The sequence below is a fragment of the Lingula anatina genome, chromosome 2 (assembly GCF_051362555.1).
Source record: "Lingula anatina isolate TDL-2025a chromosome 2, LinAna3.0, whole genome shotgun sequence".
Lineage (NCBI taxonomy): Eukaryota > Metazoa > Brachiopoda > Lingulata > Lingulida > Lingulidae > Lingula > Lingula anatina.
In genome coordinates, this window is record NC_141768.1 from 36,508,099 (window position 1) to 36,527,589 (window position 19,491).

Sequence of the window (19,491 nt, forward strand, 5' to 3'; positions counted from 1 at the left end):
ATCAGGAAAGTAGTGTGCGCTTATATCAACTCCGGCCACCAGCATTGATTTTTCTTGCAGTGATCAATATTCAGGAGAAGTATCCACAGTAAAATGGCACCCTACACATACACACACACACAGAGAGAGAGACAGATACACAGGGCAAATTCTAATTATTTTCTTCATCAACCTATTAAATATAACATACCAATTCCAACTGGACATGGTCAAATCAATGGACATTAGGACGGCATTCTTGATGTGAACTTTTGCGAATAGAATTGTGAAATGGTAATGCTGATGGTACAGATGAAATGGCTACTGGCTTGGCACTATGGGGAGGTCAATAAAGCTAACTTTCTTATCAAAAATAGAAAACATTGATTTGCTAGAGATAAATCTGTGGATGGAATGTCACTCCTGAATGCTTGTGCTATTAGTTCAAACAAAAGTAAACAGGTTGTGGAAATAACCTGGGAAAGTTACTTATGGAGACCTTTGAATGCAATCAATTATATTACAATTCATTTGTCAATATTATATGTCAAGTGGTGATATTACAAGTAACATCTTATCAGTGCCAATTAAAATTGCCGTTACATAATCAAGGATGAAAATGTAGAATATCAGAGAAACATAAAATCTCTGTAAACTTTCTCTAATATATATGATTGTATAGTATTATGAACATTTGTTCTTTTTTTTTTTTTTTTTTGTGGGGGGAGGGAAGGGGGGGTTCCTTAAAAAGATTAGCAAAGATTGCTATTGTGATAACAAATGTTAACACCCAAGGACTTTGATTGTGTAACCTGCTGGATATCTTAATTGCTAATAAAATAACAATGTCAAGTGCATTGAAGTGTTTCATTAAACCTTCAATAATAATAATACATAATCAAAGATTTAAAATAATTACTATTTATGTAAGATATCATTTATAGCTGAACATGACTGCTGATTTACCTTCAGTGCACCGACATCAATAGCTAATCATGGGCGAAAAGAAATTATTTGAAACATTGCATAACATATCCTTTGTAACTTATTTATATGAGGGGTGCTTTTTAAAGCTATTTTTATTTTTAATCAGAAAATATCTCTCTTTTTATTTGGAAACATATTCTTATTTCCAGAAGCAGCAAGTTGTGCCATTGTCAAGTTCTTGGAGATTGACACGACAGAAGAATCCAGCAACGGCTGGATGTTGCTGAGTACTCTGAATCTCCTCAGTACCGGTGCCCATAGTTTAATAGACTGTATGACAGCAGCTTCCCTTCCTTCCACACTGGTCAAATGCCTCTATTTGTTCTTTGATCTCCCTGGAGCAAAGATTGAGGACCGTGGCCACAGTGAGTTTACATCGGAGGAAAGGAGGATTCTGCTGCAGAAAGTATTTGTGCAGGTAATTTGCTGTGTAGCAACTACTTTGTAAATTGTAACAGGGATGAGATTTTTCTGACTGTTTCCATGAGTTCAAAGCATTAAAAAAAGTATTGCTATGCTGAAAATTGATTTATTAGGTTGGTTCCCATATAAAATATTTCTACTGACGATTCTGCTCCCTTGAAATTGTTAACTTGAAAAATTGTACATGTACAAGGATAAAACTGGCATACAGTTCTTGTAAAACCATAATGGAAATTATCTGAAATGGCCCTTAGTCTTGTTACATAGCATAAAGTTAACCGAGGTGTCAGGGGATTTGGAGGAAAATGTCGTAATGAATAACAGCTGTCAGATTATACCCACGTAATTTTCTCCAGCATTACTATCTATTGCAGAACAGGACAAATTCACCATGTTTTGTGCGTCACTTTTGTATTGCTTTCTAAGACGACATTCCCAAACCCTGGCATCTAGGGCTTTAACCTAATCACTAAAAAGTTAACCCCATCTAATGTGGACTCCTGCACTCCTAGCAGTGCCAATAGACTCTAATGACTCCCATTGGAGATTGAAATGTGGTTGAAAGCCCACTGTTTAATGCCTAAAATAAAAGTAATGCTAGCCTTTAAATATGCATACACTATTTTCAATAATCAGCACGTGATACTTCACAGGTGCTTGTACGACTGTGCAGCCACACAGCCCCAGCAGAGGAGTTGGCCAGAAAAGATGACCTGACTTTGTTGTTCAGTGCCATCACCAGCTGGTGTCCTGCCCACAATGTGCCATGGAGGAAGAGTGCGGCTGAAGTCCTTATGACACTGTCCAGGCATGGGCTGACCCCTAATGTAGTGCAGTACATTCATTGTAAGTAATTCTGTATCAATGAATGCAACTGTTTTGATGTGAATTAATAAAAAGCTAGTGATATCATGATAAAGAAAAAGTCCTTGTGGTGGCACAGTTATCTTTGATTTCCAATTAGTATATTTGCTCTTGGGAATCTATAGTGGATAAATGTTTTTGCAATTTTTGTAACACCTTTATGAAAATCCAACCCCTTATTCACAAGTTTTATGAGTTACGCAGTTTTTAATTTCAGGATTCACCTACTTTGAGTATGAGCTCAAGTTTTACATCTGTTAAATTTCTAATGTCTCAGTCCACTGACACTGATAATTTTTATGTATCTATAAATATTGTATATCTTGATTTCTTTTAGCCAAGGGCTGTGTGGCCTTGTGTATAGAGAACATGAAGAGAAACCAGGACCTGACCCCACTAGAGATAGTGGAAATGTTTGTCACAGTGTTCTGCTTTCTGAAGGATTCCAGTGAGGTGTCACAGATCTTACTGGATGACTTCAGATCTTGTCAGGGTTATATATTTCTATCAGACTTCCTTTTGAGGTAAATTTCAAATAGAACATTTCTCAGGTTTTGGCTTAATATATGATATTAATGATTCAGTAACCTGTAACCACATTTTGAGTGCTAAAAAAAGGAAAATCATGAAAAAAAGATATAAACTAATGGGTTATCATTTTATTTTTCATAAACCATGGATTAGGGAAACTAATGGGTTATCATTTTATTTTTCATAAACCATGGATTAGGGAACTTGTGGCATATAATATTTTGCTGATCCCTGAATGTTTGTGCTCTAGATCTCCAGTTAATTCCTGCCTTATTGATAATTAGATCAACAATTTCATTACATGAAATATATACCTTAAAATAAAAATCACTGAAATCACTAATAAGAATGTCAATTTTTTATTTCTATAGATTAGAACAAGATGAAGATGAGGAGACCAGGCAAGCCCTAAGAAACTTGGTCCTCCTCATGGGATCACTAACTACGTGTGGTTACATTGAGTTAAAGCCCACCCAGGCCAGCACTGGCTCCTTATATCAGATGCCTGGTTTTACTCTACCGCAACCAGCAGGGAAAGGTATGTCTTTTATATTACAAGAAACTATCAGGAATGTTTGCATAGACAGACTGCACATAATATATCAGTGTTAACTCAGCTGTTCTTAATGTGTAATGTGTATGGTTATTAATATAAGATTTAGAGGCTAGAGTACCATTGATACCAGTATAGATCAGAGTACTTCAGTTTAAGAAACATTGGGGATCTAGGACAGTTATTTTGGGCTCATTTCTGAAACATTTCACAAACATTTTTAGTCTTTCTTAAAAGTTGGACGGTGAAAGTCATGTTTTATTTTTACTTGTTCAGGGTGACATTTGTAGAGGGCAGTCTTTAAAAGGCTTCTGGTTCTGCTGCTGGTATCAGTGATGTTATTAAAAATGTGTAGTTACCATTTGGTGAATGCCTGTCCTTGCCTTTTTAGCTGACAAATCATCACTGTTGTTATTATTATTATTGATCCACTAAACCACACAATCCATCAAAAGTCTTATTGAAAATATAGCGAAAATGGAATGGTGTGAGTCTCATTTACTGAACCAAAAGATTGAAGACTTTTGTTATTTGACATTCACAAGAAATTATTGTGTAGTATTGAGGAGGAACAAGCAAACTGTATAATGTGAATGTATTTTTTCCTTGTATACTGTTGTTACTGTTGTAGTGGTATTAAAATTTAAGGATTTCTTCATATTTTGTGGCAATATATCTATAGATTTCTTTTACACTGTTGTAACTTGGTGTCTTAATCCTATAATGCTGACAAGCATACTGTGATTATCAAGACTTGAATACCATATTGATAGTAAAGCATGGTGCATGATTTGTGTTGTGTGAAATTTAAAATGTTTTCTCCTTCTCCCTTTCCCAGCTTTTCAAGGCAAGTGATGAAGTACCACATAGTTATGGTTGTGTGAATGAACCTTTATAATCCTTATCCAGTGTAGTAAATCATGATTTTAAACTATGGGTCGGACCCTAGATCCATTTGTTTTGTTGCTGATAAAAATTATCAGCCACTTTTTGTTTAATGCCAAAATGGTAACGCGTGCATGATGGAAAATGTTTTCCAAGAATGACCTTTATTCAAATAGTTGATCATTCAGAACTTTACAAAGGAATGATGGATTCTCAGCATGTATAAATTATTTCATTTATTTGCATGGTGATCATGATTTATAGTTTTTAACACATGATTACTAACATACAGCTGGAGGGTTGGTTTTTTTTTTTTTTAAATTTTCGAATGTTAAAATTTGAAAGATGGTTAAAATGAAAAGAAAGCTGTGTTGCTTTGTATCCATGAAAAGTTATGTTAATTTCTTATATTTCATGATGGGATCTTTGAGGGTTTTTTAAATGACATCATGATTTACTGCAAGTTGTACTTATCTTCTTCAACGGCCTCTGAGTTTTTGCAATAGGAAACTGTGGTGGAATTGAGTTTGTCTGGTACTAAAACATGTCAAATAGGGACCTGTTTCAAGCTTGGGTGACTTGTTTGGGTATAACTAGGGAAAATAATTCAAAAGCACGCAGGAAAGGAAAACTAACAAAATGGCCGTTGGTTGATATTCGGAAAGGGTTTGTGCACAATGATGGTGGATATCGGCACTTAATTGGTTTGTGGTTAAGTCATGAGAAAAAAAAAATACCCAGGAAATTATTTATTTGCAAATAGTTTGCCAAAGCTTGACATGGTTATTTCCCCCTGAACTAATATATCATAATATATTACTTACGAAGGTGTGTTTTTATTATTGGTTGTATTTATTGTGTCCGACTTGTGAAAGTATGAAGTTTTAGTGGAGTTTTTTTTTTTCTTCATTTGCTGTGCATCTATCATCTCATGGTTGTAACATGTACATTTTTGCTCTTACATTAATTCAGTGAAATAAATATATATTTTGTATTCAAATTCATTTATAATAAAAAAAAACATTCAATAATGAAAAAAATGCAGTAAAACCTGTCAGCTGTGTGTGTGTTGATGTTGTAATGTAATCTTCAGTTGACTAACTGTATGTATTAATAGTTCTATCATGTATTTTGTTGGGTGTAGGATAATAGTAGAAAAAATTCTCTAGCCATTCACAAATGTATTGCTTTGCATGGCATAATATGTACCTGTGTAATGTTTGAAGCCAATATGCATTTGGTTTATTCTTAAATGATATGTTTGTACTTTTCTCAAATTAGGAGTGAGTGTAAGAAACATCCAGGCTTTCCAGGTTCTGCAGTCAGTGTTTCAAAGGGTATGTAGCAATGATGTGTGTATATGCAGGTATGCTATTATGATCTTGTTTTATATATAAAAACAATACTGAAACTCAAGGTACTGCAGTGTGTGTTTATCGCATCTGATGACACTTATGGAGGTACTATCTACTGTCATCTAAAGTAAATTTTATGAAAATTGAATTTCCTGGAAAGATGAAATGTCATCAGTTTACTATAGCGTCATGACATTTATATTGCTTGGAATAACATAAAATGGCTATTAAAAATCATACTACAAATTAACGACATTTAATGAATTTTTTATTTGCAATTTTAAAATTAGTAACATGGAATTCAACCAGATATATTTATAAAAATCAAAAGAAAAAAAAAAGAAAAGGCATAAAATGGAATGATATAAAAGAGGAAAATGAGATCTGTTTCATCTTGCAGGCCAGCAGCAGTCACCTGTGTAGTATCATCTTGGATGTGATCAGTAGTATCTATCACCAGGACAGTGCCAACTACTTCATACTGGAGCCACAGCACACACTGTCACAGTTTGCTGAGAAAGTCCATCTAAAGCCAGTTGACATCCAGGTATTTGTCATCTACATCGATATATCATCATCATCATCATCATCGTTGCGTCGTCATCATCTCCAGGAGTTATTACTTAGGTTGCCAAAGATCTTTAAAAAAAATTGAAAGGGATGATCTTTGCTAAGCTAATTAGGTGAAGTGCAAAATAATAATTAAAGGGGAGGAAGAATCCAATAGAGATTGAAGAGAATGTAGTGACTTTTTTCCTAGGGGATAACAGGGTTGACTGAATTTTTACATCAGTTTATGGACTGTGTTGAAACCGTACCTTGTGCTTGAAGATGTATAGAATCAAAGATGATTACTGATTATGTTTGTTCATAGCTATCAGTCAATGATTTGGTTATGTTGTTAGAATTGAATCAGTCGGTAGTTTTCCTTCATGTACAAATGACTATAATGATGAACATTATCCTGGTTGTTTTATTATTTCTTTTTTTTTATTTTTCAGCAAAAGTTTTTTGAAATCATGGAGTTCATATGCTTCAATCTGAACTTTGTACCCTGTAAAGAACTCATAAGCATCAGCATTTTACTCAAAACACAGAAGTGAGTTTGTTAACTTGACTTAGATATATAAATTTCAACTAATGAGCAAACAATAAGATCAAAGCTTTTTTTTAAATTTTTTTTGCATGATAGCTATAATTGTTTGTTTATTAGCCATAAGATGAAAATGTTTAGATGTGGTATTGTGCATTAACATCGCATGAAATTAAGAGATTGGTGCAATTTCATTTTATCATATACTTTTGGGATTAGTAAATATAAATTAATGAAATAAACTAAATGTTGTCAGCATCTGCAGACAAACTGTAAACAACAATATCCTCTTAAATAGAAACTACAAATTGTGCAAGGTATTGTCTGAAATCAGTAATAGGTTACCAATCGCATATTATATGAAACAGATTTATTATTCACTTCATAATATTTTATTCCAAATGTACATGTTTCAGCTCAATCCAGTGCAGTGTGTTATGTATGAAGAGCCTTCTGAAAATCCTACGGTACCATAAAGTCTACAAGGATGTGTTTCGTGAGGTTGGTCTACTGGAAGTTGTGGTCACCTGCCTGCATAGGTATGCTGCTTTGCTGAAAGATTCCCCAGATTCAACAGGTATGTCTTCAAGGAAAAGTTTCTAGGTGGATGTGTAGAATTTATTGAGCTGTGTTATAAGTCATGTCAAATTAGTGAAATGAAATAAATAAATAAAATGCATACATTTTGCAAAGTTGAAAACTTCAGTTAAAATGTTCTGCTTGGATAAGGCCACACTTTTTTAATTTTATGGATGACATCCTGCGCGCGCACCGATTTTCGTCCGTTCTCCAAAAAAAAAAAAAAAAATCCCCCCCCCCAAACCGCCCCCCCCCCCCCCCCCACCCCCACCCCACAAGGAAGTCGGTTGTCGCAAACATCGTTATTGAATTTGCCGGAAAATGCAATCGGCAATTCTCGGCTAATGCCGCAAGCTCCATACTGTCATTGTCGACTGCGGAGACATCCGAGTAGTTCCGAGTGCGGAAAATGAGCTTTCTGCACATGCGTAGGCTATTATCACCACGTGGAAATATGGCCGTTTTGCTGTCAACTTCATCTCTAGCATTAATTTCAAAATACACGACAATTAAAGTCATAAAGAGAACGGGGGCCGTCGTTTTGGATTGGTTTGCCATTTATATTGGACATGGAGATATCACCCTTTTACAATTATACGAAAGGCTGGCCGAGGCCAGCGATCATCGCCCGGAAAATTTCAGTGACATTCTGTCCAAAGCAGCACATTACCAGTTTCAGTTTGGAGCGAAAAAAGGGTCGACAAGAGCGTCGTGGTATTTGGTGGACTGAAGGTCGGACAGGCCACCCGATAGTTGGCTGCTACGTGTGAGTCGAAGTAGACAAAATGGCATCGACCGAAATTACCTTAGTAGTAGGAAGCATAGGCCTATCTTTGCTTCATTTTTTTAACAATTCTGTGAAGTGTTTACAATGCTTTAATTTTCTGAGAGTACAAATAAAGACACGCTGTTTGTTTGATATTTGTTTTATTGGTTGCAATACCAACAGAATGCATGAAATAACCTTAAATAGATTTGGTAATATGCAGCATATATATTCATGACCTTTTACCTTTCTACGAAGTAGGCCCTATTCACAATGCTTTAATATTTTTAGAGCATGGATAAAGACATGTTGTTAGTTTGATACGTGTTTCTGTGGTAAATTAGTGTTTCCAGCTGTGTACTGAAAACATAACTTTTCTTAAGCAGTTTTTTTTTTTTTTTTGGACTGTTTTTTTTTTTTTCGCCCGCTCGCATCGACTTTGGGGTCCCCAGAGGATGTCATCCATAAAAATAAAAAAGTGTGGCCTAATGGATAAATAATATTATTTTTAGTAACACTATACTACATGGACAGCAGTTAGCAATACAGTTTTTCTTATGCAAGAGATACAATTAAATAAGTCATTCAAGACATCTACATTCGTTAATAGAAATAGTTGCAAGAATGAATGGACTCTCTAAAAAGATGAAAATGTTTTAGTTAAGATCCAGATGATATCACCACTTATCAATTAAAATTGTGTGACCTAGATTAACTTTGTATTTTTTTTTTTTTGCTCCATTCATTTATGATCTTTTTCCTTACAGCCAAGGACAAAATATCAGACAGTCAAAAAGAGTTGGGGTTCTTGTCTATGGAAGCATTATCTGTACTCCTGAGTGGAAATTCCAATAATGCTGGTAAGAATAGAAATGATTATAATCTTCTGATTATTATTGTGACTACAATCATTTATGTGAAATGTAAATTTTTTCTACATCCAAGAAGGATGGTTATCCATTTCCTTTTTTGTCACATGATGAATTAGCAAAATTGAACTATTTGTCCAGTTTTTCTCTTCTTTTTTGTCATGTCCATTGCTTGATTACACATCTTTGGATTATATTATTTCTTTTTGTGTTATAATGCTTGTTTTGTTTTAATAGGAGAAAAAACATGAAAAAGTTTTACAGATGTTTTCCCAAATGTACCAATTAGTGTATCAATACACTGCCTATTCATTTCTTCTTCAGGTGTATTCAGAGAGTGTGGCGGTGCTCGCTGTGCTCACAACATGGTGCCCTACCCAGAGTGTCGCCAGCAGGCGCTGGGTATTGTCCAGCAGCTGGTGCTGTCCTCTGGTGGTGACGATGACATGGGGACATTACTGGGGTTAATGCACACTGCCCCTGTCATAGCACTGGAGTTGAAGACACATATACTCAAGGTGAGTGGTTTTTTTCCCAACATGGTAGGAAAAGGCAGTTAAAAGGGTTGCTTGTTCTATATAATTAGGATAAATCAGTAGAGGGCACTCGGCCAAAAAATGTGAGGAAGGAAAAGTTAAGATTTTTAGACTTCTTTTAAAATGGCATTGTCACATAGTCACTTTTTTCTGGAAAGACTGGTATAGTTTAAGACACCATCTTTTGAGACTAATAAAAATAATATTGTTTGTAAACAATAAAAATAAAAAACCTATTTATTTGAATTTGTTTTTTGTCTCAACAGTCCTTGCTGTCAGTACTGCGTGAGAGCCATCGTACTAGGACAGTGTTCAGGAAAGTGGGTGGCTTTGTGTATGTGATGTCAGTGTTGGTGTCTATGGAGGGGTGCTTGGCAGAGCCACCAAAGTCCCCTTGGGAAACAGGTAATTCTGGAATGTTGTGTGCGTGTGCGTGCGCGCCATAACAAATAGGATATTGTGTCTGCAGGGGATGTGTCAGACATTAATTATCAAGACATAGCATGGTCATGGATTTCAGGAGAGAATGATGATATGAAAATTAGGAAAATGTCAGTGGCACTATTGAAGTGCTTCAGTGGACTCAGGGCCATGGCTGTGATGTGAATTTGCATCCAGTATGTAAAAAAATAAAGACATTGTATTTTTAGGGTAGGATATTGATAATGAAGAATGATAAACTTGGGTAATTTTTTTTTCCTTACCTTATCTTCACAACACATTGTTTTACATTTCAGCTGAGAGAAAAGATGTTCTTACTCTCTTGAAACTGGTGTTCAGTGTACTGACAGTGGCTATGAGATATGAACCTGCAAATGCCAAATTTTTTGCAACTGATGTAAGTGTAGTTTTATGTATAATTTATGCATAACCTTGAAAGTAACTTATTGATGCATTAGCAGTTCAATTTACTCATACTTTTAACATATCTTTTCAGCTAAGTATCTGGTTCATACACTTGTATTCAAAAATTTATGTAGAACTTTTAACAAACTTGATTATAGATATGGACTTTAGTTAATGCCAGTTCTTTTTCATATAATACATCAGGTGCAATACAGTAGCCTGACAAATGCAGTGAGACTGTTGGGGTGCTTTTCAAGTCAAAAATTCTTGGAAAAACCAGCAGCAAACATGACACCAAGTGAAGTTCAGCCATTTGAGGAGTTCTTTAATACTCTAAGTGAAGAAAAGTAAGTCATGTTGGGGAGATGTATATTAAATATGGTTTAGGTTTGGGGATGGTTTTCTTTTCTATGATATCATTATGATAGTTTGATGGAAAGTTAGGATCTTAAAGAAATCTATGATTCTTTACTTTTATGTCGTTCTTTTAACTAAATTTTCATAACTCTTTTTCCAGATGTCCCACCATACCAAGAATCCTTCAGTCTGCTTGCTTAATGATCAGGTTCATGCACGATATGGTCTTAGATGCTTTTGACAGGTAAAAATATATTAATTAAACTTTGACACAAAATTATTTTGCCATTTTCATAGATGTTAATACTTCTTGCTTGAAAATAACTTCAGCACCAAGACTATTGGACTTGAAAAACAAAAACACAAATGTTGCTACTGAATTTATTTTGACTTTTAGCATTGGAATTTGCAGTCTTCTCAATGCACATGTTTGAGTCTATATTGTAACATTATTTTACACTCAGTAGCAGACATAAATTGTACAACAAACAAGTATGTAAGAGAATTCATTTCTTTTTAGTTCAGACAGTTGCAAATATGATTCCAGATACCGCTTTGACAGTTCAGGAGGAGGCGTGGCTGGCAACGAGAGTCCCAAGTCAGTGAAGAAGGTACCCTCTCTAAAGGAGTCCACTGCCCCTCCCTCTCAACTGTCCTCCTCCCCCAAACGAGCCAGCACAGGTAGTGTCAATGTCAGTCTGTCCCTGGCTGAAATCAAGCCTGATCCGGTCATTGTCCACTCTGGGGCAGTCATATCAATGCTGCACCTGCTGCCAGCTGTGAGTTTTGAAGATGATGCTCAGGTATAGGGTTTGTTTTCTTGAATAGGTGAAGTTAAGTTAAATACAATTTACATGATTAGTCCTTCCAAATTTAAAATGTAGTTGTCAACCAACATTTTTGACATTATTCACTGATACCATATTTTTGGCATGCTTTATTTAACTACAGTGTAATGCTTCCACACTGGAAACTTATGTACCATATACTACAAGACACACTTCAGTTTATCCAGCCCTGTTTACACTTGTATATTTTGTACCTTACAGCTGGTCCTAGACCTCCAGGTTCATGTGGCTTCTGTGCTCAAGTCTCTCCTGCGTAGTGAACGGAACCAACAGGTGATGTGTGAGGCGGACATGCCCCATGAACTCCTCAGTAAGTGCACTGTAGCTCTGGAGGACGAGAGTCATCCTCTACACCCTCCTCTGCAGTACATGTTTGAAAGACTGGCGGCTCAGTCTCTTACACCTAAAGATTTGAGGTAAGTCATGTATTTAAATATGCTTTATAGTCATGGTTAAAAAGATTATTTTTCTTTTGTAATTGATAAATCTTTTATATTGTGGTTTTAAAATTGTGCAACTTAATGTTATACTTAAAAGCAGACAATGATAAACAGTGTTGAGTTCTTCATAATATTTATAAAAGAATCTATTTTACATAAAAGGATTAAAATTAAATGAGCAATATTTGTGAATGCCCAAGAGGAATTTGTTTTGCTTTGGATATGTACTACACAGAAAAACACTCAATTTTTTCTCACTGATGTCATTTCAGAGATTTCATGCGTCTTGGCAACCCACTTAGCTGTGCACCAATAGAGGAACCTGACAGCAAGGAGGATCCAGACAGCCCTGACCACACAGAAGATTCTTCCTCCTCCTCATCAACAGCAGCATTAGGTGTCAAAAGAGGCAAACATGAAGGGAAACTGGTGCCATTGACCAGGGTCAAGTGCCTGGTTTCCATGACAACCCCTAGAGATGTGCGTTTCCATGGCTCCCTAGTTACCCCACCTTTTGTGCAGTTTGATATGAATGTTGAGGGGTTTGGCTGCCTGTATTTGCCCAGTATAGCACCCCAGGGGCCACCCACACCCTCAGTGGTAGGCATGGGAATGGGGAGCACAGGGGACTCAGCAGTACTTGGAGGGATTGGAGCAGGTAATTTTATCACCAAAATGGCATTGGTTAACCCTGAGTAAGATGTCTTACGTAATTCCTTTTTTGTGAACTGATATTTTCAATTTCAGTGTTTGTATCATTGTGCAAAGCATCTTTAAAATTACCAGTCCACAAAGTGAGATTTATTGACCCTGAATAGTTGCTGGTGGTAATGTAATATGAATATTTGTTTGAATAAAATAAGTGTATCATTGTAAATATCATAGCAAGAGACATATATTTCAGGAAAGACAACACTTGGTTCCATCTCTTATTTCTGCTATTATTTCCAGGAGAACGTGTATTCCCCCCACAGGCAGGGCTGACCTACTCCACCTGGATATGTGTGGACAAGTTCAGCACCAACTCTGCCTCTGAGGCTCACCCTGTCCGCCTGCTGACCGTGGTCAGGAATGTCCAGGGGAGAGAGGAGAGCTCTGTGTGTCTCAGTATACTACTGCACCCCAGGGACAGGGCCTTGATTGTGTCCACCAGGGAGACCATCATGACTGCCTCCAGTGAGGCTGAGCTCAAGGCACATTCGCGCAAAAGTATGCATTTCATTTAATATTCTGATTTATATTATCCTCTTCATGCTCTTTTTTCACAATGATAAGATTTTCTTTGTGTTTAATTGATAAAGATTGTGTCATATTTAAGTGATTATATTAGGCATCTGAGCATTAAAAAATCATGCAATTGTGTTTGAGTGCTCTTTTGTTGAGTAAAGTGATAGAAGTTTTAAACTTCATATTAGGGCATAAACATACAAATCAAATGGGTTCTTATTGATAACTGACATTTTAAATAAACTTTATTTAATATTTATGAAGACATAATGTGCAATTAAAATTAATGAAAACTCTCAAGGAGATTTCATGTTTTGGTAGAAAGCATAGAATTTTCAACATTTTCTTTCATCTACAGGTGGAGCAACATTTGACCGTGACCCACAGTTGGGAGACAACACGGTTCGTATCTGGTGTCCCGAGTTGACACAGGAAGGACAGTGGCACCACCTGGTGTTGTTATTCAACAAGGCAGGCATGCTCAAAAACAGCAATGTTAGCGTGTTTGTTGATGGAGAACCTGTCAATACAAGCAAGGTTGGTGCATCAATAGTCTTCCAATCTTTTGATATATCAGCACCTATGTGTACAATGTTTGGATAAATTATCTCTTTGTAATACTAAAATAGAATCTATCTACAATATTGTTTGTTTTAATCCTGCATTGACATAGAGTAGGGTAATGATCTGAAGGGTGCCTTCATAAAAGAAACTATCCCATGAAGTAATGTATTTAGCATGTTTCTTTCCTATTTGATTTCAAACGTTTCATCACTTAATGTTGAACACAAGAAATAACTGTCATCAACCCTCTTTTCAATCCATCCACAGCTTCACTACATATCCCCCAATATTGGAGTAGGGGGCACAGCCAGCCCCTCTGCCATCACCTCCGTGTTTGCTTACATTGGGACTCCCCCAGTGATCAGGAAGCAGTCGAGGCTGGTCTGGAGACAGGGGCCATGTCACCTGTTTGAGGATGTGATATCACAGTCAGCAGTGCAGACCATATATCAACTGGGGCCTAACTATGTGGGCTGCTTCCAGGCACCTTCATTTGGTATGTTGGTTGAGAAAGGGAATTGTTTTAAGATATTCCCTTCATTCTTTCAAGAATGTGCTAGATATTTACTTTCTGAACTTGAATATTATAAGTTGCTCTAGAATGACAGTTGAGGCAGATTTTATATAGTATTAAAGTAAATGATATGGCTTTTGGTTATATTTGCTGGTTTTATTACAGATGACAGTGAGATAGGCCAGCCACTGGTGTCTGAGGACAGGGTCATATTTGGAGTATATGTGCAGCCTGTCTCCAATCTTACCATTGCCAAGATCAGAAAAGTTTACAACAAGAATGATGCCAAGACCATTGCTAAACAGGTAATGGGGAAAATTTCTAGTGAAGGACAAATTTGTAGTTTGCAGTGTTCTTACATTCAACAACATGGCGGACAGATGGATTCCTATTAATGTTTTCATTGCCCTTGAAATGGGTGTCTGCCTGATATAGTGACTTAATCACATATTTTTCTATTTTTAAATCACCAGAGAACCATGTTATGTGGTTCAAAGGCAGGAATGGCATGGGTGGGGTGCACATCAATGTTTTTTAGGACTCTGCATTCTTAATATCCCGTATCTGCCATTTTGATGTACCTTCTTAATTGGCCGCTGTGCCTTTTGCTTAAAATGTGGTGGCCCTGTTATTACAGAGTTGATTGCATATATAATTTTGCAAGGAAATGCTTACCAAGCTGGTTTATTCTCTAGAATTTATGGCAGTACTAATCAAGCTGATATATATTTTATTGAAAATTGCCAAATTGATACCAGGATGGTAGACATGAATGCTATGATCTTGAATATAGAACTGATACTGTTCACAAAGGAAATAAAAGAAACTTTAAGAAGTGAAATGGTATTTTTACCATTTTAGAATTGGGAGCAAGTTTCTGATTATGTTGCCATAATAAAGGACTGTAGAAAGGTGACAGGTATTTTTTTATCATTAGGAATAAATATTCTTGCCTTGAAATTGAATTATTTTCCTTTAATCCGTGCTTGCTTTACTGAGCAATATTACACAAGATTGCTGCTTGGCTAAGAAACATAAAAAAATTGATTTTATTGCCTTTTTACTGAATTTTGCAAAAAAACTGTCCTAAGTGACAATTTCTTTTTCACAATTTTAGATCTGAGGTTTTATTATATCAAATAATTGAAGGTATTGAACAGAAGAAAATCTGTGGAATCCACTTCAGGTTTTGACAATTTTACAAATTTCTTCAGGATACTAATGCCATGACAGGATTAAGAAATGCACCTGGTATTTTTTTAAAATTATTTTACAAATGAATGGCTTTTGCCTTGAACTTTTTATCTTTGCTTAAGTGAATAATTATGCCGATTATTGCTGCCTGGCTGCCGATGTGAAATGTTTAACACGATGATACTATTTTTTCATTTTTTAACCGAAAAAAACAAACAAATAAATAAATCAAGTGGTACCAGAATAGCCCTTTTTTGTCTGACAAATAGGTTTTTATTTAATCACTAATTAATTAAAGCAGCTTTTTGTAGGCAGGCAGAAATGCCTTTGAAACAAAATAAGCATGTTCTTCCCATTAAAAATATTTTTGGGCTACTGATTTTATTGCCATAGTAGCATATATAAATGAGTTTTATGGATATTAAATTTGTAGAAAAACTAAAGAGGGGGTTTGAAAAAAATGACAGTCTTCATTTATTAAAATGACTTCCACATTCCAGAAGAGTACATTTTATCTTCTGTTTCATGGAGAAAATGTTTCAATAATGAAAGTTGCTATGGCAACAGGGTACTTTTAATAACCAGTTTCAATTATATAAGTGAATTTATTATAATATGACTTACAAAAGAAAGTAAAATCAAAAACAGTTGTTTAGAGTAGAAAGATAAAATCATGTTTTCATCTCTTCACAGCTCTCCATGTCTGCCCATGACAGTGTGACACCAATCCGTATCCTCCACAATGCTGCAGGTCACCTGAGTGGACCAGCTAGGTCATTTGGGGCAATACTCATGGGATATATAGGTGAGACAATGCAGATTGCAAGGTTTTTTTTTATGTAGAACTTTGAAAACTAGAAGTGGATCATAGTGTTGACCAAACAATAATAACATTGTGGCAATCCAAGATTTTTAACCAACTTTTTTAAGATTAGAATAATTAAAACTTGTTAAAATTTAGAGTGTTTGGGATGGAGATAGAAATAAATGTGATATTTTTATATCAAGATGTTATTTCACTATATACAGATAAAAAAAATTAATATGAAATTATAGGCAGATGTAAGCCACTAGCTAAGATCTTGCGAATCAAAGTATGTCGATTTGGTCATGTGAATAAAGATTCATAAGTTCAAACTCTGATTACCGAAAAATAATACATTTTCCATCCAGGAGTGAGAACATTCTGCCCCAAGCCTGTAGCAAAGACACTGGAGAACATTGGCAGTGTGTCTCTCCTGATGGGGCTGATAGCAATGGCGGATGACGTGGAGGGATTGTATGCTGCCGTGAAGGCTTTGGTCTGTGTGGTCAAGAGCAATGATTCCATCATGAGGGAGATGGACAGGACAAGAGGCTACCAGGTATGAATCTTGAAACTTTTGTTAAGAGAGTAGTGCAAGGTTAATGACTAGACAATTTGCATAGACATGGTGAACAAACTGTGTATATGGTATGAGAAAAACATTCCACCCGCATTGCAATGCTTTTATAAAGTAGGTAGTTCAATACAATCAAGAATGTATTACCTTCATGGTTATTAGGTAATGGACTCTACACATAATTAAGTTATATTGATTTGATAACTGTTAATTTTGGTACATCTGCCTTGAAACAACTTCATTTATGATGGTAGTTTTCTAACAATAATACCTCTGACATATAATACTCCTACAGACGTTGGCCATGCTGTTCAAGAAGAAGCGCCATCTATTGAACAGCCACATCTTACACTTGACCTTCTCACTGGTCGGCACAGTGGACAGTGGCAGGGAGACTACAGTCATACCAAATAAAACTGCATTTGAGGATGTTCTGTGTGATCTACAGGTGTGGAAGTTTCTTATGTAGTATTCTTTTTGTGATTTAGTGTTTATGAGCTAAAAACTAATACTGTATATGCTACACAATCTATTCAATCATAAAATTTTGCTGTGGCTAGTTTTATGTTGTTATATCCGTCATAAATTAGTTCGACAGGTGTGTAGATTTGATTTTAGAATTTTAATTAGCTTTACAATAAGTATTTAAGATATAAAGAAGAATCTAAATTGGATATATCTTGATTTGTTTTACTGCAGGTGTGGCATGAAGCTCCCGGAGACCTCCAGAGATCACTGTATGAACACTTTTACGAGCTGCTTACTGAGTCCAGGTGGGTCATGTGCAGTATAACAATGTGGTATACATTTTAGATATATAATATCAAGAACAGAAATAATACTTAGTGACAGAACATGAGTATTAACATAGAATGTATAATTGGCATGTCATTGGTGTCGCAGCCCACCTCTCTTTACAACATAGTTGGTAGGCAGAACCAAAAAAAAACTATGAAAGCTAATTCTTTTTCATTTCAGTGAGCAGAAAACCAACTTTAAGCTGATGCATGAGGTTGGTCTGGTCCAGAAACTGTTGTATATCCTGCCGGACCCCAACCTATCTGATGCCACGCTCCAGACCATTGCCAGTGTATTCACAGTATTACTTAGAGGTGCACAGGAGTCCAAGGCTCTGCTCAAGTAAGTGTTGGTATTATAGGAAAGTCTTCTCCTAACTTTTGGTGTCATGTTCTCTAATTACGTACAATTATAGCAATGTATTCTTAAGGAAGATTCAAAAGACTCCCCCTCCTTGCAGATGATAGAAAAGATGGACATGTCTCTAAGATCATTCCTTTCCTATTATCTTGATATTTGAATTAGGAGAAAATGTGAAAAGGGGACATAAAAAAATAAAATTGGAGCAGTGATCTTGTTAGTTGTTGGTGAGCATGTTATAATGCAGTTTACACAGGGATGAGATTTTATACTCTTGGCAGAGTTCTAAATGGATGGTGTTGGTTCTTACAATAGATTTTCCAACTATTGACAGATTTCTGACTTTTGGGGAGCCAAAAAGTCTCACCCCTCTCTGCAGTAAACGTTTATAGTGGATAGTATTGTTTTATATACTCTCCATATGTATCTATAGGTTTGGCCAGTTTGCAGTCTCCACTCTGCCCCCTGTCAACACAAAGGAAGGGGACCTCAGTCTGGAGGAGAAGGTGGGAGAGGAAGTACTGGAAGGAGAGGCTGAATTGCATTCCGTTGGTAGTGGTGAGTCATGCTGACTTTCATTATGAATTTATTCACATTTACTGATGTCATATATGATTTTGAATTGTTTTTACCTGCATCGGAAGTCCACGCAGTCTATTTCTGTTTATTTTTGCCACATAATGTGTATCAAAAGTCCTTTTTGTTATTGTGAGCTTTTGTTTTTCAGCAGTATATGCAAAAGATTTCATGTGTTTATAGCTTTTCATGCTTTAACAGTGTGTGATTTTAAGAACATATACAGCACTGTGTTTTATTTCAGATCTTCCAGATAACTCTGAAAAGGTGCTCGTGTACAGGATAAAACTGAGGAACCACTTACTTCAGATAATACTCAAGCTGCTTTACTTGCCTAATCCCAGAATGGTCAATCAGCAGTAAGATCTTTGAAAATGCCTTTCTGTCCATTTCAAATAATTAATGGTTCTTGAATAAGTATTAACTATTTCTAGAGATTTGAGATGCCCGAGTTTGTGTTAACAAGCTTGTAATTTTGTACTTGGGGTTACTATATATATTTTTTTTTCTTTGTTTTATTTTCCCAAGTGTTCTTAACATGTTTTACCCTCTTTAAATAAAGTTTATTATTATTATATTGTTATTTATTTATTTATATGACATTTTACTGTTTCAGAGTGTCTGACGAAATCCAAAGAGTTCTTGGTTTTGATTGGTTGATGCTGTTTCTCCAAGGCAATCTTCACCCAACCACAGTGGTTCTTGCATTCAAAATCTTGGTGGTAATGCTGGGAAATGCCACCTCTCTCCAGAGGTTTCGTGAGGGTTTGCTTGCAGGAGGTTGGTTACACGACACTGAGGCTGTCCTTGAAAATCGTTTAGGAGTGCTTCTTGGTAAGTTGAGAAGCTGGCTCTCATTTCATTTTATCTATATGTTAATGGTCAGGAATTTGTAGAAATATCCCAACATACATTATGCTAAAAATAAAGAAGTTCATGGATGGAATAATTTAAAAAGTGCTTTT

General features: G+C 35.9%; 1 protein-coding gene across 3 annotated transcripts in view; it reads left to right on the forward strand.

Annotated features, from left to right (window-relative positions):
- The window catches only part of LOC106164305 (WD repeat and FYVE domain-containing protein 3), a 49,803-nt gene that overhangs the window by 5,429 nt on the left and 24,883 nt on the right, over positions 1-19,491 (forward strand). For 2 of the 3 annotated variants that reach the window (XM_087003524.1, XM_087003526.1), the window contains exons 4-32: positions 1,116-1,384; positions 2,043-2,235; positions 2,591-2,777; positions 3,156-3,322; positions 5,504-5,559; positions 5,978-6,124; positions 6,579-6,676; positions 7,087-7,247; positions 8,783-8,875; positions 9,209-9,402; positions 9,687-9,825; positions 10,158-10,258; positions 10,471-10,613; positions 10,784-10,867; positions 11,144-11,426; positions 11,673-11,887; positions 12,184-12,569; positions 12,863-13,120; positions 13,497-13,675; positions 13,970-14,198; positions 14,382-14,521; positions 16,104-16,215; positions 16,584-16,774; positions 17,088-17,240; positions 17,492-17,565; positions 17,771-17,932; positions 18,384-18,508; positions 18,771-18,885; positions 19,143-19,360. In XM_087003524.1, the coding sequence (XP_086859650.1) occupies positions 1,116-1,384; positions 2,043-2,235; positions 2,591-2,777; positions 3,156-3,322; positions 5,504-5,559; positions 5,978-6,124; positions 6,579-6,676; positions 7,087-7,247; positions 8,783-8,875; positions 9,209-9,402; positions 9,687-9,825; positions 10,158-10,258; positions 10,471-10,613; positions 10,784-10,867; positions 11,144-11,426; positions 11,673-11,887; positions 12,184-12,569; positions 12,863-13,120; positions 13,497-13,675; positions 13,970-14,198; positions 14,382-14,521; positions 16,104-16,215; positions 16,584-16,774; positions 17,088-17,240; positions 17,492-17,565; positions 17,771-17,932; positions 18,384-18,508; positions 18,771-18,885; positions 19,143-19,360 (4,872 nt within the window). The remainder of the gene's footprint in view (positions 1-1,115; positions 1,385-2,042; positions 2,236-2,590; positions 2,778-3,155; positions 3,323-5,503; positions 5,560-5,977; positions 6,125-6,578; positions 6,677-7,086; positions 7,248-8,782; positions 8,876-9,208; positions 9,403-9,686; positions 9,826-10,157; positions 10,259-10,470; positions 10,614-10,783; positions 10,868-11,143; positions 11,427-11,672; positions 11,888-12,183; positions 12,570-12,862; positions 13,121-13,496; positions 13,676-13,969; positions 14,199-14,381; positions 14,522-16,103; positions 16,216-16,583; positions 16,775-17,087; positions 17,241-17,491; positions 17,566-17,770; positions 17,933-18,383; positions 18,509-18,770; positions 18,886-19,142; positions 19,361-19,491) is intronic. The other variant, XM_087003525.1, reaches the window with a different exon arrangement.